Here is a 26,272-nt window from a genome sequence, read left to right on the forward strand (position 1 = left end):
GGACAGACATCCACATCCACAAGTCTGCGGCATTCTCGTGCCACACAAAAATCATTCCAACACGATAGCTCGTCTTTCACCGGAGAAAACGGTATCAGATCGTCTGTTACTCTGGCCAGCCATCCCTCTGTAATATAGGAACGCAGGGTACCGAGAAGGGAGTCCTCCTTAGATGCCCGCTCGAGCTCCGGAAGGGATACCACATCATGTCGGGGAATGTCTGGGAATGTATAGACCATTCGGTTGCTGAGAACTTCAAAGCAGTAATGAAGGAAACCTCACACTTTCGTTATGAAAATCTTTATGGGAATGTGCAGTGAGAAAAGGAAGTTTCGCTGAGTTTGCGTCCAAAATATGTTGGCTTCAGATCACGATGACTCGTTGTGTGTTGATATCCTGGCATCCAGCATTTCTGGCTTTTGCATACCTTGGTTTTCTGTGGCGACGAGGGTTCTCTTCGTATTCTCACAAATATATTCCGACAATAAAGAATCTCCGCAGATTACAAACTCGCTTGGTTTGTCTCGTGTTTCGAGATGTTGTAATCCGATTTGATGAAACACGAAACTCTTTCATATAATCGTATATAATTTCATGAAGTTGGCCCTGAAAAGGCCACGGTGTTTGTTGTGACCTTTTCAGTGCCAACCCTGAAATATTGTGTATTTTTTTTGAGCATTTTTGTGTTCAGGAAGTCTTGAGTCAGACGCAAGGGTTTCCCCTCAACAGCTCCATCAACTTCTCAACTCCAACATTGATCAACCACAGTGCTATTTCTATCAACAGTTGGGCTGCATTTGATCATGTTGGCGATGGTAATTGCAGTGACTGAGCAACTATCTGGAAGGGCCACGTGAAAGTTACAATCCCAACCCACCCCAATACCTCCACACCTACATTTCCCTCCCAAAGCTTCACGCAGTTGTATTTTTTAAAATTAACATTGATCCTGGTGTACTGGGGGGAATACTGGGGGAGTGAAAGGAGGTACTTGGGGAAGCATGGGCTGAAAATGAGCATGGAGAAGATGGAGGTGATGTGGTTTGGGCAGTAGTGAAAACAAATGATCAGGTTATAGGGGAAGGAGATCAGACAAGGAAATAGGCAGTGACTGGGGATGGTAAGTGTGAGGCAGAGGTGTGGAGGAGGATTTAGGGGGGTGCGAATGTGTGGAGGAGGGTGGAGGGATTAATGGCAGACAGAAATATTTCAAGGACATTGAAAGTGAAGGTTCTGATGTCTTGTGTAACACAGGCCTACCTTTATGGTTTGGAGATGTTGGCACTGATAGACAAGAACAGAGGCTGCAGGTTTGCAAGAACAACTGGGTCAGGAGGATTGCAGGAATGAGGAGGGTGGATAGAAGGAGGATGGATAAACTGAGGGAGGCGATTGGTATCCAGATGAGCTTTATGGGGAGATTGGTGAGATGCCAGCTGAGATGGGCTGGAGATGTGGTGCAGAAGGGGAAGAGAGAATCGCAAAGAGAGCGGATAGGTCGAGGAAGCAAGGCAGAACGAAAAGAAGTAGAGTTGCAACCATCTGGATTTTCAAAGGTGAAGAATCACTTAAGGAAATTCAGTTGAGATTGGAGAATTGTGTGAGGAGGGATATCAGCAAGGTAGCCGTGGTTGGAGAGTGGCGAAAGTTAGCTGAGGACAGAGGGAAGTGGAGGAGTATCGTGGTCAAGGCAGGGCAGAAGCTTTGTGCCATTGGACCTCACCCTTATAAAGGGAAGAGGAGCAGGAGAAGAAGATCATGAGCAAATTGGGGTGACAAATGGGGATAGTTAAACTCAAAATATCTATGATGGTTACCTGAAGGACCCGCAGTGGTAGGCTCTCTAAAATTGCAGATCACGCCAGCATCCTCACTATGACGGCAGTTATGCTGGTCAGATGCGAGGTGAGCACAAGCACCAAGTGTCTGTTCATTTCCTTTGCACTTGACGTTGTCAAAGTGGATTGGTCCAGAGCCCTCACCAAAATACGCTAGGCCTCGGGCACGGGCGCGGCCACTGAGAACAGATGCAACAAACCAAGTCAACAGACACACCAGTGACAGGCAATTTCCTATCAAAACCAGTCCAAAAACCAATTTGGCTTAACTTGCAAAGAAGCATCTTTTTCACATGAGGTTCCTTCAGTAGCTTGAGCCACGCAGTCAACTTTATAATTAACTCACAAAAGTACCCGTCGTTTTGCTGATGGATTTCATTAAAAGACAAGTACAGTACTTAACATTCTGCTCTTTTCCCTCTAGAATTTGCCCGAGGTTATCTTCTGTCTATTTGGAAGTCAGCTATCACCTCCATCAACCATCCTTGCTGATGAAATATGGCGTGAGCAAAAATCACTTCTGCTTTTCTGCGGAACTCAGTGCTGGATGCTTTGGTTTGAACCTCCACTTAAAATGAGTGAAATGAAACATTTTGAAAATTTCTAATTATTATTACTCAGATTTGAACATCACCATCATACATATTTTCAAGTTGTTTAAACTTTATTTCTCGAAGATTATTTGCAATACCGGCTACCACCTGGTGGTGCGACATGGATACAGATTTGAGAGAGACTTTGGGTCTTACCCCCACTTTGAACTGAACCCCTTCCCCAGATATGCTACCCCAACAGAAACCATACTTGGGGTACCTAAAGTCAACTTGCAAAATTTGGTTGGATTCAGTTCAGTAGGTTTTTAGTTTTTGAAGCATATATAAATAAATAAACAAACAAACATGAATTGCGCTTTATACATCAGATATGCAGTCATGGACAAAAATATTGGCAACCTTGCACTTTTTTCAAATAATGCACCATTTATTCCAAAAAATTGTTGTAATTTAAAATATATTTTGGTATCCACGTATGTATTTCTTTGGTTTGCAGTGGACCAAAACAAAAAAGGCTGAAAAAAATTACTAAATCTTAGCTTATTCCACACAGAAATCGTAAAATGGCCCAGACGATATTATTGGCACCTTTTATAAGTTGTTAGAAATAATTAGATTTAAAGCAGGTGATTGATTTTCCTTTACTTTGGAATTGAACTCGCCTGTGGTGAGTTGAAGGTGCCAGCAATATAAAAATCACTCATTCAGCCAGTTTGAAGAGATAAAAGGAGTCATTCTGCTGTTTTGTGTCACTGTGTGCACCACAATGAGCATGGAGAAAAGAAAGAAGACCAGAGAATTGTCTGAGGAGGTCAAACACAAGATTGCAGCCAAGCATGGACAATCTGAAGACTAAATGTCCATCTCCAGAGACCTTGATGTTCCTGTGTCCACCGTGCGCAATGTTATCAGGAAGTTTAAGGCCCATGGAACTGTAGCCAACCTCCCTGGATGTGGCCGCAACAGAAAACTTGATAGAAGATTGTAGCAAAGGATTGTGCGAATGGTGGTGAAAGCACCTCAATCAACTGCCAAACTGATTCAAGCTGACCTTCAGATACAAGGTACGACAGTTTCAACTCACACCATCCGTCGCCAACTCAATGAAAGGGCGTTCTATGGTAGGAGACCCAGAAGGACCCCACTGCTGAGAGAGAGACATAAGAAAGCCCGACTGGAGTTTTCCAAAACACACCTGAACAAGCCAAAATCCTTCTGGGAGAATGTCTTGTAGACAGAAGAGACCAAATTAGAGCTTTTTGATAAAGCACATCATCTCTATGTTTACAGAAAACAAAATGAAGCCTTCAAAGAAAATAACACCTTCCCTACAGTCAAACATGGAGGAGGTTCTATGATGTTTTGGGGTTGCTGTGCTGCCTAGGGAATTGGGTGCCTTGAATATGTTCATGGCATCATGAAATCAGGAGATTACCAACATATTTTGGAGCGCAATGTTCAACCCAGTGTGAGAAAGCTGGGTCTCCGTCGAAGGTCATGGGTCTTACAGCAGGATAATACCCCAAACAGACTTCAAAAAGCACCCAGGAATGGTTCAGGACAAAATACTGGACTGTTCTGAAGTGGCCAGCAATGAGTCCAGATCTAAATCCCATTGAATACCTGTGGGGAGATCTGAAAAGAGCAGTTGGGAGAAGGAACCCTTCAAATCTGGGAGAACTGGAGCAATTTGCACAAGAAGAGTGGGACAAACTGCCAGTAGAGAGTTGTAGGAAGCTCATTCATGGCTATATGAAGTGCTTGACTGTAGTTATTTTATCCAAAGGTTGTGATACCAAATATTATGTCTAAGGTGTCAATACTTTTGTCAATGACATTTATTATTATTTTCTGAGTTAAAAGTATATATTAAGTTCTGAATCAAATACAAAGGTTCTGTAATATTAACAGTGAAATAAAGAATTGTGGAGACCAAATACTTTTGTCAATTTCAACATATTTTTCGAGAAAATTGTGAGTTATTTTTTTAAAGTGCAAGGGGCCAATATTTTTGGCCACGACTGTATCTTGCATTAAATTTCAAAATGGGAGACTTACATCCTTTGAGTTGAAACATGTTGCAAAGAAAGTAAGCTTTGCACAGAAAATGTCTTTAAATAACATCTACAAATTAGAAAATGTGTCACTAAGGTTAATATGATTTACTGTATGTGCAGAAACGCAACATTTTATTCGACCATGTCAACCACAGCCCTTAGGTTATGTTCACATGTACACGGATACGATACAAATATAAAGTTTGTCACAAGTGTGGAAATATGTTTTTCCTGTACAAAACGAGCAAGATGGCACCAGCTATGTCTATGATGCATCATTCTCTGCACCAATGGCATCCTCACGGCCCATGACATTAGCAATGCACACCCAGATAGTGTACTTTCTGAGCATCTCTGTGCTCAGGTAGTCATGAGTCGCAGAGGCAAAGGTTTCCTCTCACCAGCTTCATCAACCTTTCAGCACGGATCAGAGACGAATGTCTCAGCATGGTTCTTTATGCTCCATGTGTTGATTATGACCTCGGTGTATAATGGCTGCCTAAGCAGAGTGGGTGTGAGACAGGCTCCCTCTAACAATTCGTACGTTTGCAGTAAGTGCTAATGTGACTGATTCATGGCTATATAGCAGTTAGATATAATGATTTAACTCCTTGCCATTTTGTAATGCCTGTTCAATTAAATTACTACTGCCTCTCTATTGATTTATTTTGTGTCTTATTAAAAATAAATTAATTCATGCCATAAAATTGTCTCCTCACGTTTTCAATTTTAAAAAGTAATTATGACATGTATTATTTTATTGTTCAAATTATCATATTGAATCATTGCTGCAATTTTGCAAAGATTGTATTCATTCTTCCAGAGATGATTCTGGAACTTTCTTGGTTTTTGAAAAACAAATTTCTTTGATATATTTTGATTATATATATATATATATATATATATATATATATATATATATATATATATATATATATATATATTAGTATCTGTAATTTGGGTCTCCAACCTAATGAGCGAACGTCATGACGTCATCGCCATGCATGTCCGCATTGCCTGCAAAGCTCCAGGGGACAAATGCGGACAGGCAATGCAGACTCTTTGCAGGAAATGCGGACATGCATGGCGATGACGTCATGACGTTCGCTCATTAGGTTGGAGACCCAAATTACAGATACTAATTAGTAACTCCCAACCGCATCCAGGTCGACTCCATATGATGAGTGGATACCAGAGATAATGTTACCATGTGGCAGGCAGTGCTTATTGCTCCCAGTAAGGTGCAGCAGCAGCTGTATGGGACACCTTACTGGCGGTTCCCCACTGATGGTATGAAGTCGCATAATGACTGATGTATATATAATTATAGTATATATAATTTAGTGCTCCAACTCAATGAGTAAACGCTGTGACGTCATCGCCACGTACGTCCGCCTTGACTGCGAAGCTACGGAAGAGCCATCCCGCAGTACGTCATTATAAAGATTGCATTATAAAGATAAAGATAAAGATTGTTAATTCAGCTGCCGTCACAAGTGCATGAAAAGCTGAGTTACCGACCTGGCTTCGCCCTTATTGGGGCATCATCAGGGCAATTGTTCCTGTTCTGTTTAATCCCAATTTTCCCCTTCTTGTGTTTCATTCAGCTTGTGTGCAGCTTCTTCACCCCCCAGGTGTCCTCCATTCCCCTTCATCTCACTCTCACTTCTAATCTGCAGTTGGTCTTTCCCCCTTTCCATATTTTGTTCCTTTCCATTCTTCTCCAGCTCTTCCACAAGCCTCGATCATGGATAGTATACAAAGATAATAATATTAGTAATAAGCATCCACAATCATCCTTGACCATGTTGTAGAATGTCGTCCGAGGCCCTCACGGGTTTTCTTCTTCCGCCCTCATTTTTACCCTGCGTTGGTGGCGAAGCGAAAAGTGGGGTTAAGCATTCGAGTACGTACGTGTCTGCATTTCAGTAAAGTAAAGTGTGTGCAGTGTCAGCATTAAAAAAATTAATTTTCTCTGCAATTCTTTGTGCGATTGACACGAAATTTTGACCATAAGAGGGCCTCCTTCTGTAGAATGTCAATGATTATTATGACGTCATAAGTCACGTGGTACAGGCGCCATCTTGGAAAAAATTTGCACCTCTACATCTCTGAAACCACTCCATGGAAAAAATTGAGACCTGGCTCATTGTCACCGACCCCCCATGGGGGGAATACGATAGGTTAATGATGATGTCATCGGTGCCTTTGTTATGACGTCATAATTCGACAAATACAACACTTATCTATCCAATCATTATTCTTTTTTTTTCAGCAAGTGTTGGTCTGATGGACACGAAATTTTCACGATAGGAGCTCCGCCTCCTATAGAATATTTTAATGATAATCATGACATCATAGGTCATGTGTTACAGGCGCCATCTTGGAAAAACCAAAAAATGTTGCACCTCTATATCTCCAAAACCACTCAATGGAAAAAAATTGAAACGTGGCTCATTGTAAAGAACTCCATATGGAGAATAGGTGTTGTTAACGATGACGTCATTGGTGCCATAATTATGACGTCATAATTCGACAGGGACAACACAGTCTGATCAGTTTGAAATTTATTGAGCATGATCTATGCAACAATTATTTAGAGAATATAAATTTGTGATGTCATCGCTCAAGTGGTCTGGCAGCCATGGGGAATAAGGTGGCAGCAGGTTTACATGAAAACCTGCTGCCATATTGGATCAAAAAAAAAGAAACGTTCAAAAACAGAAGAGTTGGCTCACACCAAGTTGACTGCGCAGGGTAAGTATTCTATGAATACCATCTAGTTTCACCTTTATTCACTTTTAAATTTGTTTTCTCCACAACCACTTGAACAATTGACACAAATTCTCAATATAGGAGCGCCTACCCTTGGAGAATTCTTCAACGATGTTACATGATGATTGGACGCATGGAAAGTGGGGCCAGCGTTTCAAAAAGAAAAAGAGAAGGAATCTGTTTTCTGTAGGCATGGGTTGCAGGGTGTTTCACATATCAGGAATAAATGGCCAAGATGTCACTTTGTTCGAAGCGGTTTGAATAATAATAATAATAATAATAATAGTAATAATAATAAAAATTTACAATCATATTTTTGCAAGAGTTGAACCATCTCCCCACCGTGATACCAAGTAAACAAACGAATAGTTTGAATGAATGTAGTATTGTTAAAACAGAAATCATGATGGGCCGAATGGCCTCCTACTGTATCCAAGTTCCTTGCGAGTTATTCCAGATGTACTTTAATTGATGAAAAACCTTGAAAGTCAAACCACGCCAAAGTCGGGACATTTTTTCTTGATATTGTTCGATACTATTCCTGTCACCAGCACATTTAAAACTTGATAAAATGAATGTTGTAATAGATCACCTTTCCCCTCCCCACCCTCAACCCCAAAAGCCTTACAGGAAACCCAGTTGGCGGCAGGCCACAGTGGCATCACGGTCAGACCAGCCATCGTCGCAAACTGAGCCCCACTCTCCATCAATAAGGACCTCTATACGACCCTCTCGCTGGCTGTCACCATCAACCAGTCGCAGCGGAGGCCCTGCAAGGGAAAGAGGAAGAGGATGCTTATAGTCATGTCAACAGGTGGTAAAACAGCAGAACATTTAACATGATTCTGAGAGGATGTACGTTGTCTAATTGACTACTAAAGCTGGGTTAGGAACTTCATTCTCAAAAGCATCTTCAAGTATTCTCATGTCTAACATTAAGTGCGAGTTATGACAAATTAATAGTCTGATGAGGTATAAAATTTATGCAAAATACCTGGAGCATTGCAGCTGTACTTAAACAAATCACATAACATAGAAAGTGAGATTTCATCTTTTTTTTTTTGTACAAATCCTGTATTTGTACAACAGCTTTTTGTGGAATTTTTAATTTTGTGGAATGTGCTGAGAATCTTTTTTCCATCATGTTAAACAGGGGATATTTGACTGATCGTTTGATCAGGTCTTGTGAGAATGTCTTTAGACTCCATCATCACCCTTTGTTTAAATTTGGTTGGTTTTCATGGAAACAAGATCCTATTGCATTGCATTTGATATAATAATATTGAATTAATTATTTTAGTGAAGCTAATTCTTTAATTAATAGTGTCGATTCATTTATAGATAGTATTAAATAATAGAAGTATTTATATAATAATATTTTAAAAATACATTACAACTAAGCATTAAAATAATTTGTTGGTGGTTGCTCGGATACGCAGTGCAGCATGTTTGAATTTGAAAAAGAGTTTGAGTCGATGGTTGGATGGAGGTGCTGTGTAATGGACATGTCAATCAGGTAAAGTGTTTATCACTTAATATATTATCATATAAAGCGATTTATGATTTAACTTATTAGTTTGTGGTAATACTTCATAAACAACAACAACAACATGCATTTTAAGGCCATTTTCCCTGCTGGAGCGGGGGTTAGCCTTGCGGTCCCCATGACAATCTTCTCCATTTTGCTTCTCCATTCTCCAATCTTCTCCACTTCATATAAAAGTAGTAATTAAACACGTTTGAATAAGGATATTGCATTGCTGTGTTCACTGTCTGGACACAACGTTTAGGTTGTGGGTCCATTGATGTTGAGTAATCTACTGATGTGGACCTGCTGCCAGGGTTGTGGACCCATCGTTTGGAGGTTCTGGGCTGAAAGGATCGAAAGCACGACGAAAAACGGTGCCCAGTTGATAATCCGGCAGTTGGAAAATCATTCAATTGCTTATAAGTTAAGGTACCAACTTCAAATATAATATATTTTACGAGTACAAGTACATAATATATGAGTATGTGTGTTGTTATATGTGCGTTTATATGTACCGGTACATGTATATGTATACAACAACAACAGGCATGTTAAGGCCATTTTCCCTGCTAGAGCGGGGGTTAGCCTTGCGGTCCCCATGACAATGTTCTCCATTTTGCCCTATTTTCTGCATCTCCCCTTGTTAACCCCCTTGCCCGCATTTCTTCTTCGACCATCTTTAGCCAAGTCTTTCTCAGTCTTCCACGTCCTCTACTTCCTTCTACATTCATTTCCATCACTCTTCTCAACCAGTCACTTTCATCCTTCCTCAACACATGACCAAACCATTACAACCTGTTTCTCTTCAGAGCATCAATCAAAGGCTCTATTCCTATCATCTTTCACAATTCATCATTTGTCTTCCTCTCTCTCAACGATACTCCACACATCCACCGAACCATTTGCATGTCCACCCTTTCCAGCCTTCGTTGCTGCTCTACGTTCATTACCCATGTCTCGCTCACATGCAGCATACACCTTTCCCTTCAGCTTCAACGACACTCCCCTCCTCATCAGCATGCCACTCAGCTCCCGAAACTTCTTCCATGCACATCTCACTCTAGCAACCGTTGCTGAGTCTGATCCACCTTCTCCATTCAGCATGTCTCCTAGGTGACAAAATGTTTTCACACCTTCCAGCTTCACGCCATCTCCAAGATCCAACTCAACATTTCCTCCATCTGCAGCTCCCTCTGTGCACACCTTACACTTGAATGTAGCTGCCACACTGGTTAATGGCCCTCTCAAACCACTACATTTTTGATGAACCCACTCAGCGCACATTGTACATTGAATGGAGTTCACTCCGACACCCTTCCTGCACACAGCACACGGCCACTTCCCAGTTCTTTCCACCTCACCACATGCTTTACCACTTGCCATCATCTTCGTTTTTCCGATATTCACCTTCAGACCTTTTGACTCCATACATTCCTTCCACTTGTTCATCTTTTCCTTCAGTCCATCCATACTTTCTGCAATCAAAACCAGATCATCTGCATACAACAACTCCCACGGTAAACCCTCCTTTACGTTCCGAGCCAGCACCTCCATCACAGCTACAAATAGTAGTGGACTTAGTACCGACCCCTGATGCACTCCCACCTTCACCTCAAACTCACCACTGTTCCCGTCCTTCGTCCTTTCAGCTGTGCCTGCTCTCTCGTACATTGCCATCACTACTCTAATCAACCATTCCTCCACTCCTAACTTCCTCAAAGCCCATGTCACTACTTCACGTGGAACCCTATCGAATGCTTTCTCCAGATCAACAAACCCAAGAAACAACTTCTTCCTCTTCTCCATGTACTTCTACTGCATCTGCGTCACAATAAAGAGCGCGTCTGTCGTTCCTCTTCATGGCATAAATCCAAACTGCATTTCGTCAATCTTCACTTTCTTCCTTATCCTCCTCTCCAATACACTTTCCAATATCTTCATTCCATGCTCCAATAACGTTATCGCTTGATACGAGCCACAGTCCAGAGAGTCACCTTTCCCCTTGTATAGAGGGACGAGGGTACTCAGTTCCCAATCCACTGGAATGCGGCCTTCTTTCACCACCAGACTGCAGATCTCTGTCATTCTCTTCACACCCCAACTTCCTGCTGCCTTCAACATATCTCCCACAACTCCCGTCGACCCTCCCGCTTTTCTACTCTTCATTGCTTTTATCGCTTCCTCAACTTCCTTCTCGGTTATCTTCTCTGCCGGTCCTAAAACTGGGTTACTCTCTATGTTGCCATCCCATTCATTCTCTGCATTCAACAGTATTTCCATATATCTCTTCCATCTTCCTTTAATTCGATCTGGGTCCACAGCGATTTGTCCCACTTCATCCTTCAAGAAACTCACCCCCATCACACCACACCTCTCTTTCGCTATCTGCTTTGCAATCCTGAATACTGCTCTCTGACCCTCTTCCGAATCCAAGCGTTCTCCAAACATTTTCCTACATGCCTCCTGCGCCTTTGCTACCTCTTTCTTTGCAGCCTTCTTGGCTGCCTTATAACTTTCATGCTCTGCCTTTTCTGCCCCCTTACCCTTCGCCTTCTGCCACTCCTTGAACTTCTTCCTCTTCTCGTCAATCTTCTTTCCAACTTCACCATCCCACCACCATGTTTCCGAGTGCCTCTGTGGTCCTTTTGACCATCCACATACCTCACTAACGGCTCCCAACAGACGATGTTTCATTGACATCCAACCACTTTCAAGCTCAACCACATCATCCTCTGCCATACTCAGCCTCTCTTTTAATGCCTCCATTACTGTCACCTCTTTCAATCTCCACACCTTCATTCTCGGTTGGTACTTCACCCGCCGAGCTCTCCTCGCACCTTTCACCCTTATGTCGCAGACAACCAAGTGGTGCTGTGAAACAGCCTCCTCCCCCGGGATCACCTTTGTGTCCCGGAGGTGCCCCCTATCTCGCCTACGCACCAGCAGGTATGGTATTGTATATGTATGTGTTCATATAAATAAATATGTGTGTACGTGTGTGTGTATTAGTGTGCGTGTGTGTGCGTGTAGTTGTGCAGGTGTGTGTGCGTGTAAGTGTGCAGGTGTGTAGGTGTGTGTGTATTGTTAATATCTGGCTTCCTTCTTGGGACGACAGTGCAGTACTGGGTCTTTATTCTGATTTTAATAATGTTTGTTGATGCAAAGTTTTGTAATCCCATGTGTTTAAAGTCAACTCCCCTCTAAATTAGGGCAGTCGTTACCAAACAGGTATTCCGTTTTAGTCAAGTATTGCACCATATGATCGTTCAAAAATCCCTCTGAGCTGTTGAGCATTGGTTCAATTCTGAATCAGACTATATGAGGCAATACATATTATCTTGTGTTTCTGGATGGGCTGGAAACAGTGCTGGAAGTTATATTTTAAAACATCGTGCAGCACATCCATTGTCATTTATTACCTTGGAGAGGGTATTGCATTTGGGTCCGTTTGTCTGTTTGTTTGTTTGCACAAAATGTGCTAATGTAAGCCACAATCACCACCTAGTGGTATCCAGTTGTATGTTTTTTTTTTTGTTTTTTGTTTTTCCTTCAACCAAGTACGTCTATAAAGTATGTACAATTAGAATGTGAGTACGTCTATAAAGTATGTACATTTAGAATGTGAGTACGTCTATATAAAGTATGTACAATTAGAATGTGAGTACGCCTATAAAGTATGTACAATTAGAATGTGAGTACATCTATATAAAGTATGTACAATTAGAATGTGAGTACGTCTATATAAAGTATGTACAATTAGAATGTGAGTACATCTATAAAGTATGGACAATTAGAATGTGAGTACATCTATATGAAGTATGTACAATTAGAATGTGAGTTAGTCTATAAAGTATGTACAATTAGAATGTGAGTACATCTATAAAGTATGTACAATTAGAATGTGAGTTCATCTATAAAGTATGTACAATTAGAATGTGAGTACATCTATATAAAGTATGTACAATTAGAATGTGAGTACATCTATATAAAGTATGTACAATTAGAATGTGAGTACGTCTATAAAGTATGTACAATTATAATGTGAGTACATCTTTATAAAGTATGTACAATTAGAATGTGAGTACGTCTATAAAGTATGTACAATTAGAATGTGAGTACATCTTTATAAAGTATGTACAATTAGAATGTGAGTACATCTATATAAAGTATGTACAATTAGAATGTGAGTACGTCTATAAAGTATGTACAATTAGAATGTGAGTACGTCTATATAACGTATATACAATTAGAATGTGAGTACGTCTATAAAGTATGCACAATTAGAATGTGAGTACATCTTTATAAAGTATGTACAATTAGAATGGGAGTACATCTATAAAGTATGTACAATTAGATTGTGAGTACATCTATATAAAGTATGTACAATTAGAATGTGAGTACGTCTATAAAGTATGTCCAATTAGAATGTGAGTACGTCTATATAAAGTATGTACAATTAGAATGCGAGTCCGTCTATAAAGTATGTACAATTAGAATGCGAGTACGTCTATAAAGTATGTACAATTAGAATGTGAGTACATCTATATAAAGTATGTACAATGAGAATGTGAGCGTCTATAAAGTATGTACAATTAGAATGTGAGTACGTCTATAAAGTATGTTCAATTAGAATGTGAGTACATCTATATAAAGTATGTACAATTAAAATGTGAGTTCGTCTCTAAAATACGTACTCTAAAACCACACAAAACAAGTCTGGGCGTGGGCATATAAGATTGCTCGTTCTAGGTTTTTTATGTTGTGTTACATCGATTGAACGCTCAAAATGGAGCTTGTACATAAATGCCATGAAGGACAAAAACATTAGGAGACATCAGTGTACTTTATTGTGAATTTCAAGGGCATCAGTAGACAATGGACAAATACATGTAATCGGTGTACATATTTGGGATTTTAATCTGGTTTCCGAGCATCATGCACCATTGGTTCAGATGGGAACATGAATCAGTATAACACTGTAACCCAAACAACTTCAACATACAGCCTTGAATTTCCTCAGTGATTATTCGAATATTGGCACCTGGTGGTTGGCTTTTTAATCCAAAAGAATAAAAGAAAAGTTTTACGATCCAAAAATATCAGATAACGACAGAAGAGTCAATACAAAAGATCGACATGCTGCTTCAATTACACTCTATGTTTACGTGGACATATGGGAAGGAGTGTCGTTTTATAAAAAAAAAATCCAACTCATGGCCTCTGATTTCCAACCCTAGTCATTGCAAGATATCTTTGTCGTGGTATTTATCGACAGTCCGACCATGTGAGATGAATGCGTAGTGCATTGTACAGTAGTCATTTTACAATAATTTTTTGTGCATTTTTCCTATGTGAATTTTTGGGGGACCTGCCTAAATTTGGGCCTTGACAATTTGTTTGTTGCTGGCAGGATAACCTAGAACTATGCAAACCTGTATCTCAGCTGTCTGGTCTGGGTTCTAATCTTGGCCCAGCTATAAACTGTCACCCTGGTATTTCGCAGGTAGGTGATGTATCGACGTGCGCAGTCCCTCAGGTGGATGTTAAACTCGATATTTCATCTTCCGGCATGAGTTGATGGATGTTAAAGATCCCATGGTGTCCTATCGCGCTGGCACCATGAACAAATTAAATATTCCTGCTCTAACCTACAGGAGGCACTCCATCAGTGCCACAGCTGCATCCCCCAGCAAATCATATTGTGCTTTTACATTACTAGGGCATGCCCGTACTATATCTATATCTAAAATTATATCCCCCCCCTCTATTTACATGAAATGGTTTGGTCCAAAGCGAACGGCTTGCGAGTACGGTGACAATCCCCCCCCCTCTATTTACATGAAATGGTTTGGTCCAAAGCGAACGGCTTGCGGAGTTTGGTAAAGAAATCGCCATAGCGTGCACAAACGCGCAGGAAAGCGAAAGAATCGCAAATTAGTTTTAATTAGTTTTAAAACATAGTTTAACGCCAACATAGCGGCAACATAGTTTGCCAACGTGAAATAAATGAATACGCTCTCAAATGTGCCGTCCGAGGCAGAGTCTGTTCGCCACGTTCGGCATACGTGATAACTCGCTGCTCTCTGATTGATTGAATCGTTTTTTGGACATAGCTCGGTAACTACTTGTCCGATTAATATGAAACCTTGAAAAGGCACATCCTCGGGTCCCCAGCAATATACCTGGCAAGTTTCAAGTATATCGGACCCGTGGTTGTCGAGAAACAGCGGTCACAGACAAACACACACACACACACACACACACACACACACACACACACACACACACACACACACACACACACACACACACACACACACACACACACACACACACACACACACACACACACACACACACACACACACACACACACAGAGATTACTGGAATTATAGATAGATTACCCTGCGCTCGCGAAGCGCAAAGCGGGGTTAAGCAATCGAGTTCGTACGTGTGCCGTGTCTGCATTTTTAAAATTCATTACCCTGCGCTCGCAAAGTGAAAAGCGAGGTTAAGCATTCAGTTGCGTACGTGCCGTACGTGTCTGCCTTTTAAAAATTCATTTTCTCGGCAACCGTTGGTCCGATTGACATGAAATTTTCACCATAGGAGGGACTCTTCCTGTAGAATATTTTTATGATTATTATGACGTCATAGGTCACGTGGTACAAGCACCATCCTAGAAACATTTCGCACCTCTATATCTCTGAAACCACTCCATGGAAAAAATTGAGACCTGCCTCATTGTCAACTACTCCCCATGGGGAATAAAATATGTTAATGATGATGTCATCGGTGCCTTTATTATGACATCATAATTCGACAAATACAACACATCCATCCGATCATTATTACATTTTTTTCAGCAACTGGTGGTCTGAAGGACACGACATTTTCACCAGAGGAGCACCTCCTCCTTGAGAATATTTTAATGATAATCATGACGGCATAGGTCATGTGGTACAGGCGCCATCTTGGAAAAAACGAAAAATGTTGCACCTCCATATCTCCATAACCACTCTATGGAAAAAATTTAAACATGGCTCATTGTAAAGAACTCCATATGGGGAATAGGTGTTGTTTACGATGACGGCATTGGTGCCATAATTATGATGTTGAAGGAGTCCGGACTCCAGCAGAATACGGATAAAAGGATGGCAAGGCACAAACTCGTCTGAGAAGATGTTTATTCGTAAAACCAACTCGGGAACACTAAAAAGCCCATTTATCGGGCTGCCTTATAAAGCAAAAACAGAAACCGAAACCGAAACCGAAAGCCACGCCTCTCAAGCGAGGCGTGCTTCGGTGGTCACGTGATCCACAGGTGTAGCTCATTATACCCGCACGCGCGGCACGCTTTGGCGGTCACGTGACCAGCCACTCTGGCACCGTGGATCCCCGCCGGTGACGTCACCGGCTGGAGCAAGGAGATTCTGATGCCGGTCTTGCTTGAGGGACCCATGGGTCGCTACACACGCCCCCCCAGAATGGACTTGGTCCAGGGAGGTCAACCTGAGGAGGGTCCGGATGACCCGACTGAAACGACCCCTGGCCGGTCGCGGGGGGGGGGGGGGGGGGGGGGGTGGGGTCCGGTGTGGTGGTGGATGGTCGGACGGGGGGTGTAGTGGATGGGGGGCGGCCGCGCCGCGGTGACAGAGCCAGCCGTGGCGGCTGGCCGACGTCCATGTGGGCCGGTTTGAGGCGGTCCAGCGAGATCCGGTCTGCCCGGCCGCCGATGCTGACGATGAAGGACTTGTTGTCCCGGCGTAGGACCCGGGAGGGTCCGTCGTAAGGTGGCCGGAGCGGCCCCCGGTGCGTGTCATGGCGCACAAAGACGTACTCCGCCGTGCGGAGTGCTGGGGAGACGTAGGAGTGGGGGTCGCCGTGGCGGGACGTTGGCACCGGGGTGAAACGTTGGGCGGCCTCCTGGAAGTCCGTGCGCTGGCGCGCGGCGGACCAGAGGCTGGTGGCGTCGGGCACGAACTCGGCCGGGACGCGGAGAGTCTGGCCGTACACCAGCTCGGCGGTGGATGCCTGGAGGTCCTCCTTGGGGGCCGTGCGGAGGCCCAAAAGGACACACGGGAGCCGGTCGGCTCACCCGTCGTCCTGGAGGCCGGCCATGAGTGCGGCCTTCATGGAGCGGTAAAACTGCTCACACAACCCGTTGGCTTGGGGGTGGTAGGCCGTGGTGCGGTGCAGAGTGACTCCCAACGAGCGGGCGACCGCGCCCCAAAGTTCGGACGTGAACTGTGGGCCGCGGTCGGACGAGATGTCCGCCGGTGCGCCGAAGCGCGTGACCCAGGTGGCGATGAACGCCTGCGCCACGTCGGCGGTGGTGGTGGAGGTGAGGGGCACGGCCTCTGGCCACCTGGTGGTCCTGTCCACCATGGTGAGAAAGTGGGTGAACCCCCACGATGGGGGCAGGGGACCCACCAGGTCCACGTGGACGTGGTCAAAACGCCGCTCGGGCATGGTGAAAGGAGCCAACGGAGCCAGGGTGTGACGGTGGACTTTGGCCCGCTGGCAGGCTGTGCAGGCGTTGGCCCAGTCGCGGACGTCCCGTCGCAACCCGTGCCAGACGAAGCGTGCCGACACCAGCTTCTGGGATGCCTTCCGGCCTGGGTGCGAGAGGTCGTGGAGGGAAGCGAAAATGCGGCGCCGCCAGGAGACCGGCACGACGGGGCACGGTCGGCCCTGGGAGACGTCGCAAAGCAGGACCGTGCCCACGAAGGGGACGTCAGCCAAGCGGAGGCCCGTGTCTGCCACCCTGAGCGCCTGCACCGTGCCGTCGGTGGCCTGGTCCGTCGCCATCAGGGCAAAATCCACGCCGAGGTGGACGGCGTTGGCACCGGCCCGAGAAAGGCAGTCGGCCACGGTGTTGTCTTTCCCGGCGACGTGCCGGATGTCCGTGGTGTATTCCGACACGGCGGAGAGGTGGCGCTGCTGGTGGGCCGACCACGGCTCCGTGACCTTGGCCATTGCGAAAATCAATGGCTTGTGGTCGACAAAGGCCGTGAATGGGCGGCCCTCCAGGAGGTGGCGAAAATGGCGGACGGCCAGGTACAGCCCGAGGAGCTCGCGGTCGAACGTGCTGTACTTCAGCTCGTTGGGCAGGAGCTGCCTGCTGAAGAACGCGAGCGGCTGCCAGGCCCCGTTCACCCATTGTTCATGGACCGCGCCCACGGCGTAGTCGGAGGCGTCCGTGGTGAGGGCGATGGGGGCATGGGGCACCGGGTGGGCCAGCAGCGTGGCGTTGGCGAGGGCCCGTTTCGCGCCGGCAAAAGCCGCGTCCATGTCCGTGGACCAGACGACGTCGTGCTTCGCCGGCTGGCCTCGGAGGGCGGCGTACAAGGGCCGCATGAGTTGCGCCGCTCGGGGCACGAAGCGGTGGTAGAAGTTCACCATCCCGAGGAACTCCTGCAGCGCCTTGACGGAGCGGGGGCGCGGGAAAGCGGCGATGGCCTCGACTTTTGCCGGCAGCGGCACAGCGCCGTTCCGGGTGATGCGGTGGCCCAAAAAGTCGATCGTCGCCGCACCAAAGTGACATTTGGCCGGGTTGACAATCAAGCCGTGCTCGCTGAGGCGGCCGAAGAGCGTCCAGAGGTGGAGGAGGTGCTCGGCTCTGGACGTGCTGGCGACGAGGATGTCGTCCAGGTAGGTGAAGAGGAACGGCAGGTCGCGCAGCACGCCGTCCATCAGGCGCTGGAACGCCTGCGCCGCGTTTTTGAGGCCGAAGGGCATCCGGAGGAACTCGAAGAGGCCGAAAGGTGTGATCACGGCCGTCTTCGGGATGTCGGCCGGGCGGACAGGCACCTGGTGGTACCCCCGAATCAGGTCCACTTTAGAAAAAATGTTCCGCCCCACCAACCGGGCGGAAAAATCCTGGATGTGCGGGACGGGGTACCTGTCGGGCATAGTGGTGTCGTTGAGGCGGCGGTAGTCACCGCATGGCCGCCATCTGCCCCCCGGCTTTGGGACGATGTGCAACGGCGAGGCCCAGGCGCTGCCGGAGCGCCGTACGATGCCGAGGCGCTCCAGCGCCGTGAACTCGGCCTTGGCGACGGCGAGTTTGGCGGGGTCGAGACGGCGAGCCCGGGCGTACACCGGCGGGCCCGTAGTGGGGATGTGATGCTCGATGCCGTGCCTCACCGCGATGGCTGAAAACGTCGGCCGTGTGAGGGCCGGGAACTCCGCGAGGAGACGTGCGAAGTCGTCCGCCAATGGGAGGGCGCAGGAAAACTCGGTGGGTGCGGCCCGGCTCAAGGCACACGCCAGGGAGCTGAAAGTCTCGGCGTTGACGAGACGCCGGCGTTTCACGTCTACCAGCAGCCCGTGGGCGCACAAGAAATCGGCCCCGAGCAAAGCCATGGGGATGTCCACCGTCACGAACTCCCAGTGAAAGAGCTGGCTGCCGAAGCGGAGGGCGACGGTGCGTGGGCCGAAAGTGCGGATGGTGGAGCCGTTGGCCGCGACCAATGGGGGGCCGCAGACGGCGGCCCGCCTGTCCTCCACCGAAGCGGGAATGACGCTCAGCTGGGCGCCGGTGTCGCAGAGGAAGCGCCGCCCCGACGCTCGGTCCGCGATGAACAGCAGGTTTCCGGAACGGCCGGCATTCATTGCTGGGAGGGAACGCCGGCTTGCCCGTTTCCCGACTTGCCGAACATGCACGGGGGTCGGCATGATCGGGCCTGCCGCCCGAACCTGGCGTGGAAATAGCACCAGGCCGGGTCCGGCGGGGACTCCGGTCGACGCGTCGGGACCGGGCGACGCGGCGTCGCCGCTGCCAGTCATGCCGGCCCGGCGGGCTCCGGGAAGGAGACTGCGTCGCAGGCGTCGGGCGGGTGGGCAGGAAGGCTCCCGGCCGCCACCCTGACGAGCTGGCTCGCCGCTCCGGCGAGCTGGCTTGCCAAAGCGATCTTGTCGGCCTCCTTGGCGAGGTCGCGGGGGTTTACGATGGTCGTACCTGCCAGGGCGACCCGTACAGGGGCCGGGAACTGGCGAAGAAAGAGCTCCTGAAACAGGAAATCCGAGGGGTGCTTGCCGAGCAACGCGAGCATGTAGTCCATGCGCTCGGACGGGCGCGTATCACCGAGCTCAGGTAGGTCGAGCAGGCGTCGTGCGTGCTCAGCCGGGGAAAGGGCGAACGCGCCCAGCAGAAGTGCCTTGATGGCGTCGTACTTGCCGTCAGCGGGCGGGTTCTGGAGGAAGCTCAGACAGCGGGCGGCGGTCGCGGAGCCGAGCGCGGCGACCACGTAATGGTAGCGGGTAGCGTCCTCTGTGATGCCACGCAGGGCGAACTGGGAGTCCGCCTGCGCGAACCAGACGGCGGCATGTGCTTCCCAGAAGGTGGGCAGCTTGAGGGACACTGCGGTGTCCATTGCCGTGTTGCAAATTCGGGGTCACCAGTGAAGGAGTCCGGACTCCAGCAGAATACGGATAAAAGGATGGCAAGGCACAAACTCGTCCGAGAAGATGTTTATTCGTAAAACCAACTCGGGAACACTAAAAAGCCCGTTTATCGGGCTGCCTAAAAAAGCAAAAAGAGAAACCGAAACCGAAACCGAAAGCCACGCCTCTCAAGCGAGGCGTGCTTCGGTGGTCACGTGATCCACAGGTGTAGCTCATTATACCCGCACGCGCGGCACGCTTTGGCGGTCACATGACCAGCCACTCTGGCGCCGTGGATCCCCGCCGGTGACGTCACCGGCTGGAGCAAGGAGATTCTGATGCCGGTCTTGCTTGGGGGACCCATGGGTCACTACAATGTCATAATTCGACAGGGACAACGCTTAGTCTGATCAGTTTGAGATGTATTGAGCATGATCTATGCAACAATTATATTAGAGAATATAAATTTATGATGTCATCGCTCACGTGGTCTGGTATCCATATTGGATCAAAAGAAAAAAAAATGTTCAAAAACGGAACAGTTGGCTTCAAGTAGACTGCGCAGGATAAGTATTCTATGAATACCATCTAGTTTTCTCGGTAACCATTGGTCCAATTGACATGAAATTTTACCATAGAAGCACCTCCGCCTGTAGAGATTTTTTATTCATAATTATGTCATAGGTCATGTGGTACGGACGCCATCTTGGAAAAACGTTACACCTCTATATCTCCCAAACCGCTCAATGGAAAAAATGGAAACATGGCTCATTGTCAAGTACTCCCCATGGGGAATAAGATATATTGATGATGATGTCATCAGTACCTTAATTACGACGTCATAATTCGACAAGTACAATGCTTGATCTGATCAGTATGAAAAAAAAAATCCTCTGCAACTGTTAGTTCAATTGGCACGAAATTTTCAGAATATGAGCAACTCCTCCTGTGGAATTTAAAAAATGATAATTATGACGTTATAGGTCACGTGGTACAGGCGCCATCTTGGTAAATTTTTAAAAAGTTGCACCTCTATATCTCCGAAACCACTCCATGGAAAAAAATTGAGACCTGGCTCATTGTCAACAACTCCCCATGGGGAATAAGATATGTTAATGATGATGTCATTGGTGCCTTTGTTATGACGTCATAATTCGACAAATACAACACATCCATCCGATCATTATTGAAAAAAAATTCAGCAACTGTTGGTCTGATGGACACGAAATTTTCACCATAGGAACGCCTCCTCCTTTATAATATTTTAATGATAATCATGACGTCATAGATCATGTGTTACAGGCGCCATCTTGGAAAAACCGAAAAACGTTGCACCTCTATATCTCCAAAACTGCTCTATGGAAAAATTGAAACGTGGGTCATTCTAAAGAACTCTATATAGGGAATAGGTGCTGTTAACGATGACGTCATTGGTGCCATAATTATGATGTCATAATTCGACAGGGACAACGCTTTGTCTGATCAGTTTGAAATTTATTGAGCATGATCTAAGCAACAATTATATTAGAGAATATAAATTTATGATGTCATCACTTACGTGGTCTGGCAGCCACATTGGATCAAAAAAAAAAAAAAACGTTCAAAAACACAAGAGTTGTCTGACACCAAGTTGACTGTGCAGGGTAAGTATTCTATGAATACCACCTAGTTAATAAGTGCATTGGGACACAATGGACGAAAACAACATAGTACAGTGGGATTTGAGCTAAGATCCCAGCAATGAAAACTATGTGCTCAGATGGGATCAGCAGACAGGCCAATCAATGTTTCCTTGACTACCTCCTTAAACAGAAAATCAGACTTAATACACAATGCAAAACTGCCATTCCGTAAAGGCAATGGCAAACTACCCAGCATAACTCTTACCAAGAGACTGCTTCAACAGCACCGAGAACACCATGATGATCACTACCATTAAACACAATTTGAGATTCCTTTTTGCCTTTCCTTGGCTGAATGAAAAATAATTTATTTGTTTCTAATATGGTCTTGGAGATACCTCCACGGTCAGGGTATTGATATTGACCGATCTATAATATTTATTTAATTAAAAAAAAATAGAACTCGGTACTTCACCAAATGTATCAAATTTTATGAGAAATGTTTACCAAATATTTGACCATCCTTTGCCCCATGTGCTTAATCTCAGGCGTTAATATATCTTATTTTACTTCAGACTTCCATGGATACTCCATGGTGAGGGATAGATCATTGTACAGCATGAGCTTATTTTGAGTTGTAAAACCTTGACCTTTGCCCAATACCCCTTTAACACATTCCCTCATGCATACCGGGCACGTTGTTGCTGTCACGCACTCCGCCATAACACACCACGCTGACATCCTCATGGTGCGAGCAATCATGTCGACCCCACTCGCTGTGAGCACACGTGAGCAAGCCACCTTCCCAGCCAGAACACACAACGTCGTCAAGCAAGATAAGGCCTGCACCCTCACCGAACTGTCCTCGGAGATCCACTGTACCGCCGGACCTGTAAACAGCAGCACCCCATCATGAACCGTGATGCCGATCGGTGCGCCACGCCATTACACAATGAAAATCACATTTGTGACATTCAAGCACAGAATAATGACATCAAATATTTATTTATGGAGGTACAGATAGCTGCTAGCATGAAAGAATCAGGAGTGAAGGTACCAGGTGGGTCACTCACTCACCTATCTGGGGTAACATTATGGTTCATTGGTCATAATCTTATACTATAGAAGAGATTTGTTGCTGTCAATCAGGAGAAAGAGAACAGAGTTGAGTAACGGAACGGGAATTGACAGAGCGAAAATAAATCTCTATTGCAACCAGTTGTGTAGACAAGTGGCCGTAGGTTCCATTGCAAGTGGTATATATCCGGTATCTAGTGGTATCTACATACATTGATCATGATAAGCACTGAAGTTATCACATCCACCAAGACAGATTGCACGGGTCGGCAAACCTTCCTGAACTTTGCAAGCATTTCTCTCAGGAGTCGATGGTGTGCTACCCGACCATCAAGACGAGGACCTACATGACAAGTTAGAGAGATTGGCTCACATAAACTATTGGATATGACAGAATTTTCCTCCAAAAGATGTGTTGCAGACAGGCTCAATCTTCATTCAAAGAAGAGCTGACGATCCGAGGGGGACCTCTGCTCAAAAGGTAATGTTGGTTAGCACCGAAAAGAGGCTTCCAGCCAAAGGTATCACAAAGACCGCATGTACCACTTTTAGCCAGAAAGTACACCAGCAACTTCAGGATGCCACCTACAGATCTACGATACCATGGTGGAAACGATTCAAGTGGTGTCATGCGACAGAACTGTCCTGTGTCACTGCCATCGCATATCCTGCTTCCGTTATTTGCCTGAAACTACAGAAAGGTTAATTCACCAAGAATTTACGTACAGGGGGTCCCCACTACAAGTCTCCCCTCTATACGTTGTTTCGCATACAACTCCATTCGTTACTTTGGAACATTTTCAATTTTACATCCAACAATTTCCTGCGCTCATGTCCATTGGATGGAAAACCAATTACCAGGCGTCCCAAGCCACAATGCTTTCCATACCAACTTCCCAGCATTCCACCCCACAATGCACTGCGTCCTCCCCCTCAAACTCCATCTCACGCTGTGCATTGTTGAACCTAACGTTACCACGTACTGTACAGTACTATATTTTTTTATTTGTGTACATTACTGCAGCAATCAGTCAACAATGAGTAGTAAACGAAGTGGTCATGAAAAGGGTGAACCTGCACATAAACGGAAGCGCATCAATGCTCTGGATGTCAAATTAGACATGTGAAACAAACTAAGAATGGTGAACGACCAGCTAATATCGCTCGCTATCTTGGCTTGCCGCAGACGATTGTTCAAACTATTTTTAAGAACGTTACTCTCGTCCTCACTCTCTCTGCATTTCCCTCACCCCACCACACCCCCAAGAGTACCTCTGGCTACGGCTTCCTCTCCGTTCCCACCTTCTGTTCATGTGTTCTCTACCGTCCACCAAGCAGTGATGACTCCATTTACATCTCGCTGTCTGACAACATGGACCAACTTCTATCGACTCATCCCAACTCTCTCTTCCTCATATGTGGCGACTTCAACTGTCATCATGCAAGCTGGCTGGGTGTGGGTACCTCTCACACCAGCCATGGCACCTCAGCAAAGGACTCTGCGACTCATTGGGATTGACACAATCTGTCAATTTCCCAACCCAGATCTCAGTCAACGGTACATAATCTCTTCTAGACTTGGTTATGACTAACTTCCTTGCAAATATCGGCTGTTCTTCTTCTGCTGCAATCGGTTCATCTGATCATTTGCTTGTTAAAGTGGATATTTCTCTGGCCATTCTCAGAGAGCCACCTCAACGTCTACATGCCTGGCATTTCACTCAGGATGACTGGCATGGTCTTCAAGAAGCCATAAATCATCTGGACTGGTCTCCCATCTCGAATGCCTCTGACATAAACTCTTCCTGGGAATTCTTCCAAAGCAAACTGCTCTCTCTCATGCACAGATTTATCCCATCTCATCTTCAGTTGTCTTACCCTTCCTCCCATCCATGGTACACTGAATCTTGTGGTGAGGCAGTTGCCCTGAAGCAACTTGCCTTTGCCTCTTGGAAGGCTAATCCAACTGAAGGTAATCTCAATTACTTTCACAAAGCTTGGAACAAGTGTGTGTCTACCCTCAGGAGGTCCAGGAAACAATATCTCTAATCTCATGACTGAACTGTCCAACTTGTCTCCCTCCTCCAAATCCTGGTGGCATCTGGTCAAATTTGTTTCTGGTGTTTGTTCCCCTTCCATCCCCTCCCTTAACTCAAACGGCTACACAACTGACCGCACATGAAAAGCTGAATGCCGAAACTCTGTGATCGCCTCAAAATCTTGTGTCTCAAACCAGTCTCTCTCTGCATCCACCTAATCCAGTTGTACCCAGCTGCTCCTGGAATATGTGTCCTTCTCTCCCGACAAGGTGAAGTTTCTGTCAAACCTCGACTCTGATTCTGCAACTGGACCACACGGCATCAGGCTACGGGGACTTTTTTTTCTTTTTTTTTTTAATCGCTTGGCTTGGTGACTGGTGTTGTATAAGATGTAAACCAAGTGTTGGAACGCATCCCCCTTACACTAATTATTATGGGGAAACATTCCTCATTATCCGTCATTTCATTCTAAGTCCAACTTTTCTGGAACGCATCTTGGATGTAGAGTGAGGACCCCCTCTATATCATTTTGACTTGTTATACCTATTCCCACTGGAAGCAGTGCTATATGATAAGCATTTACATCGAGAACTTGCAAACAAACAGACACTTCTTGGGCTGGCATGATGGCCTAGAAAAGGTGTGCACTCACCTCGAAGCTGTCTAGCCTGGGTTTGAATCTCGGCCAAAATATAAACTGCCATCCTGGTGTCTCGCAGGAAGACCAATTAATCAATGTGTGTGCCCTCCCTCTGATTGATCTTAAACTGCGTGTCAGATCTGCCAGCATTAGTTGATGGTGCAATGAGGTAACAAGTAGCCACAGGCTGCATACCAAATGATATGTCTCAAACTATAGTACGATGACGATGTCACAGAGATGTTCGATGAAGGCTTTTGCAGGAACACTTACGTACAGCAATTGCTTAAATCCAACTTGCTTTTCCCCTACAATCTGGACAAAAGGGTCAGGCAGTTGAGGACATTCCAGTTCAACAATGGAAGGTATAAACCGGTTTGACTAATTGTAAGGGCCAATTTGTGGCTGTTTCAACGGGTCAATTGAACACTTGTGGGGTGGAGCGGGAGAGTTGAGGCCTTAAAATCATGTTTTACACTGTGCGGATGTTCCACGGGTCCCTGCTCATTGTAAATAATGGCACATAGTGGATATATGTTAGTTCCTGAATATACATGTATATGAGTGGTCAAATGTTTTTGCCAGAGACGGCTAACTTATTGGTATCTGGCGGGGTGGGTGGATATACTTGTGCTCAATATCTTGTCTCACAGTTTTGAAAAAAAAGGAGAAAAAAGGACAAGAGTGGGGTCTGCGAGCAGCAACTTTGATTGGTTGAGATTATGTAAAATACTGTAGTATTTGGTCCAAGTT

The 26,272-nt window shown here is 45.7% G+C and overlaps 1 protein-coding gene across 2 annotated transcripts in view; it reads right to left on the bottom strand.

The window, feature by feature from the left end:
* Positions 1 to 26,272, bottom strand: part of PRSS12 (serine protease 12) — a 78,113-nt gene that overhangs the window by 36,565 nt on the left and 15,276 nt on the right. For both annotated transcript variants that reach the window (XM_068124420.2, XM_068124419.2), the window contains exons 6-8: positions 22,454 to 22,653; positions 7,853 to 7,994; positions 1,818 to 2,017 (exon numbers count right to left, since the gene is read on the bottom strand). In XM_068124420.2, the coding sequence (XP_067980521.2) occupies positions 1,818 to 2,017; positions 7,853 to 7,994; positions 22,454 to 22,653 (542 nt within the window). The remainder of the gene's footprint in view (positions 1 to 1,817; positions 2,018 to 7,852; positions 7,995 to 22,453; positions 22,654 to 26,272) is intronic.

The sequence above is a fragment of the Myxine glutinosa genome, chromosome 8 (assembly GCF_964187855.1).
Source record: "Myxine glutinosa chromosome 8, kmMyxGlut1.1, whole genome shotgun sequence".
Lineage (NCBI taxonomy): Eukaryota > Metazoa > Chordata > Myxini > Myxiniformes > Myxinidae > Myxine > Myxine glutinosa.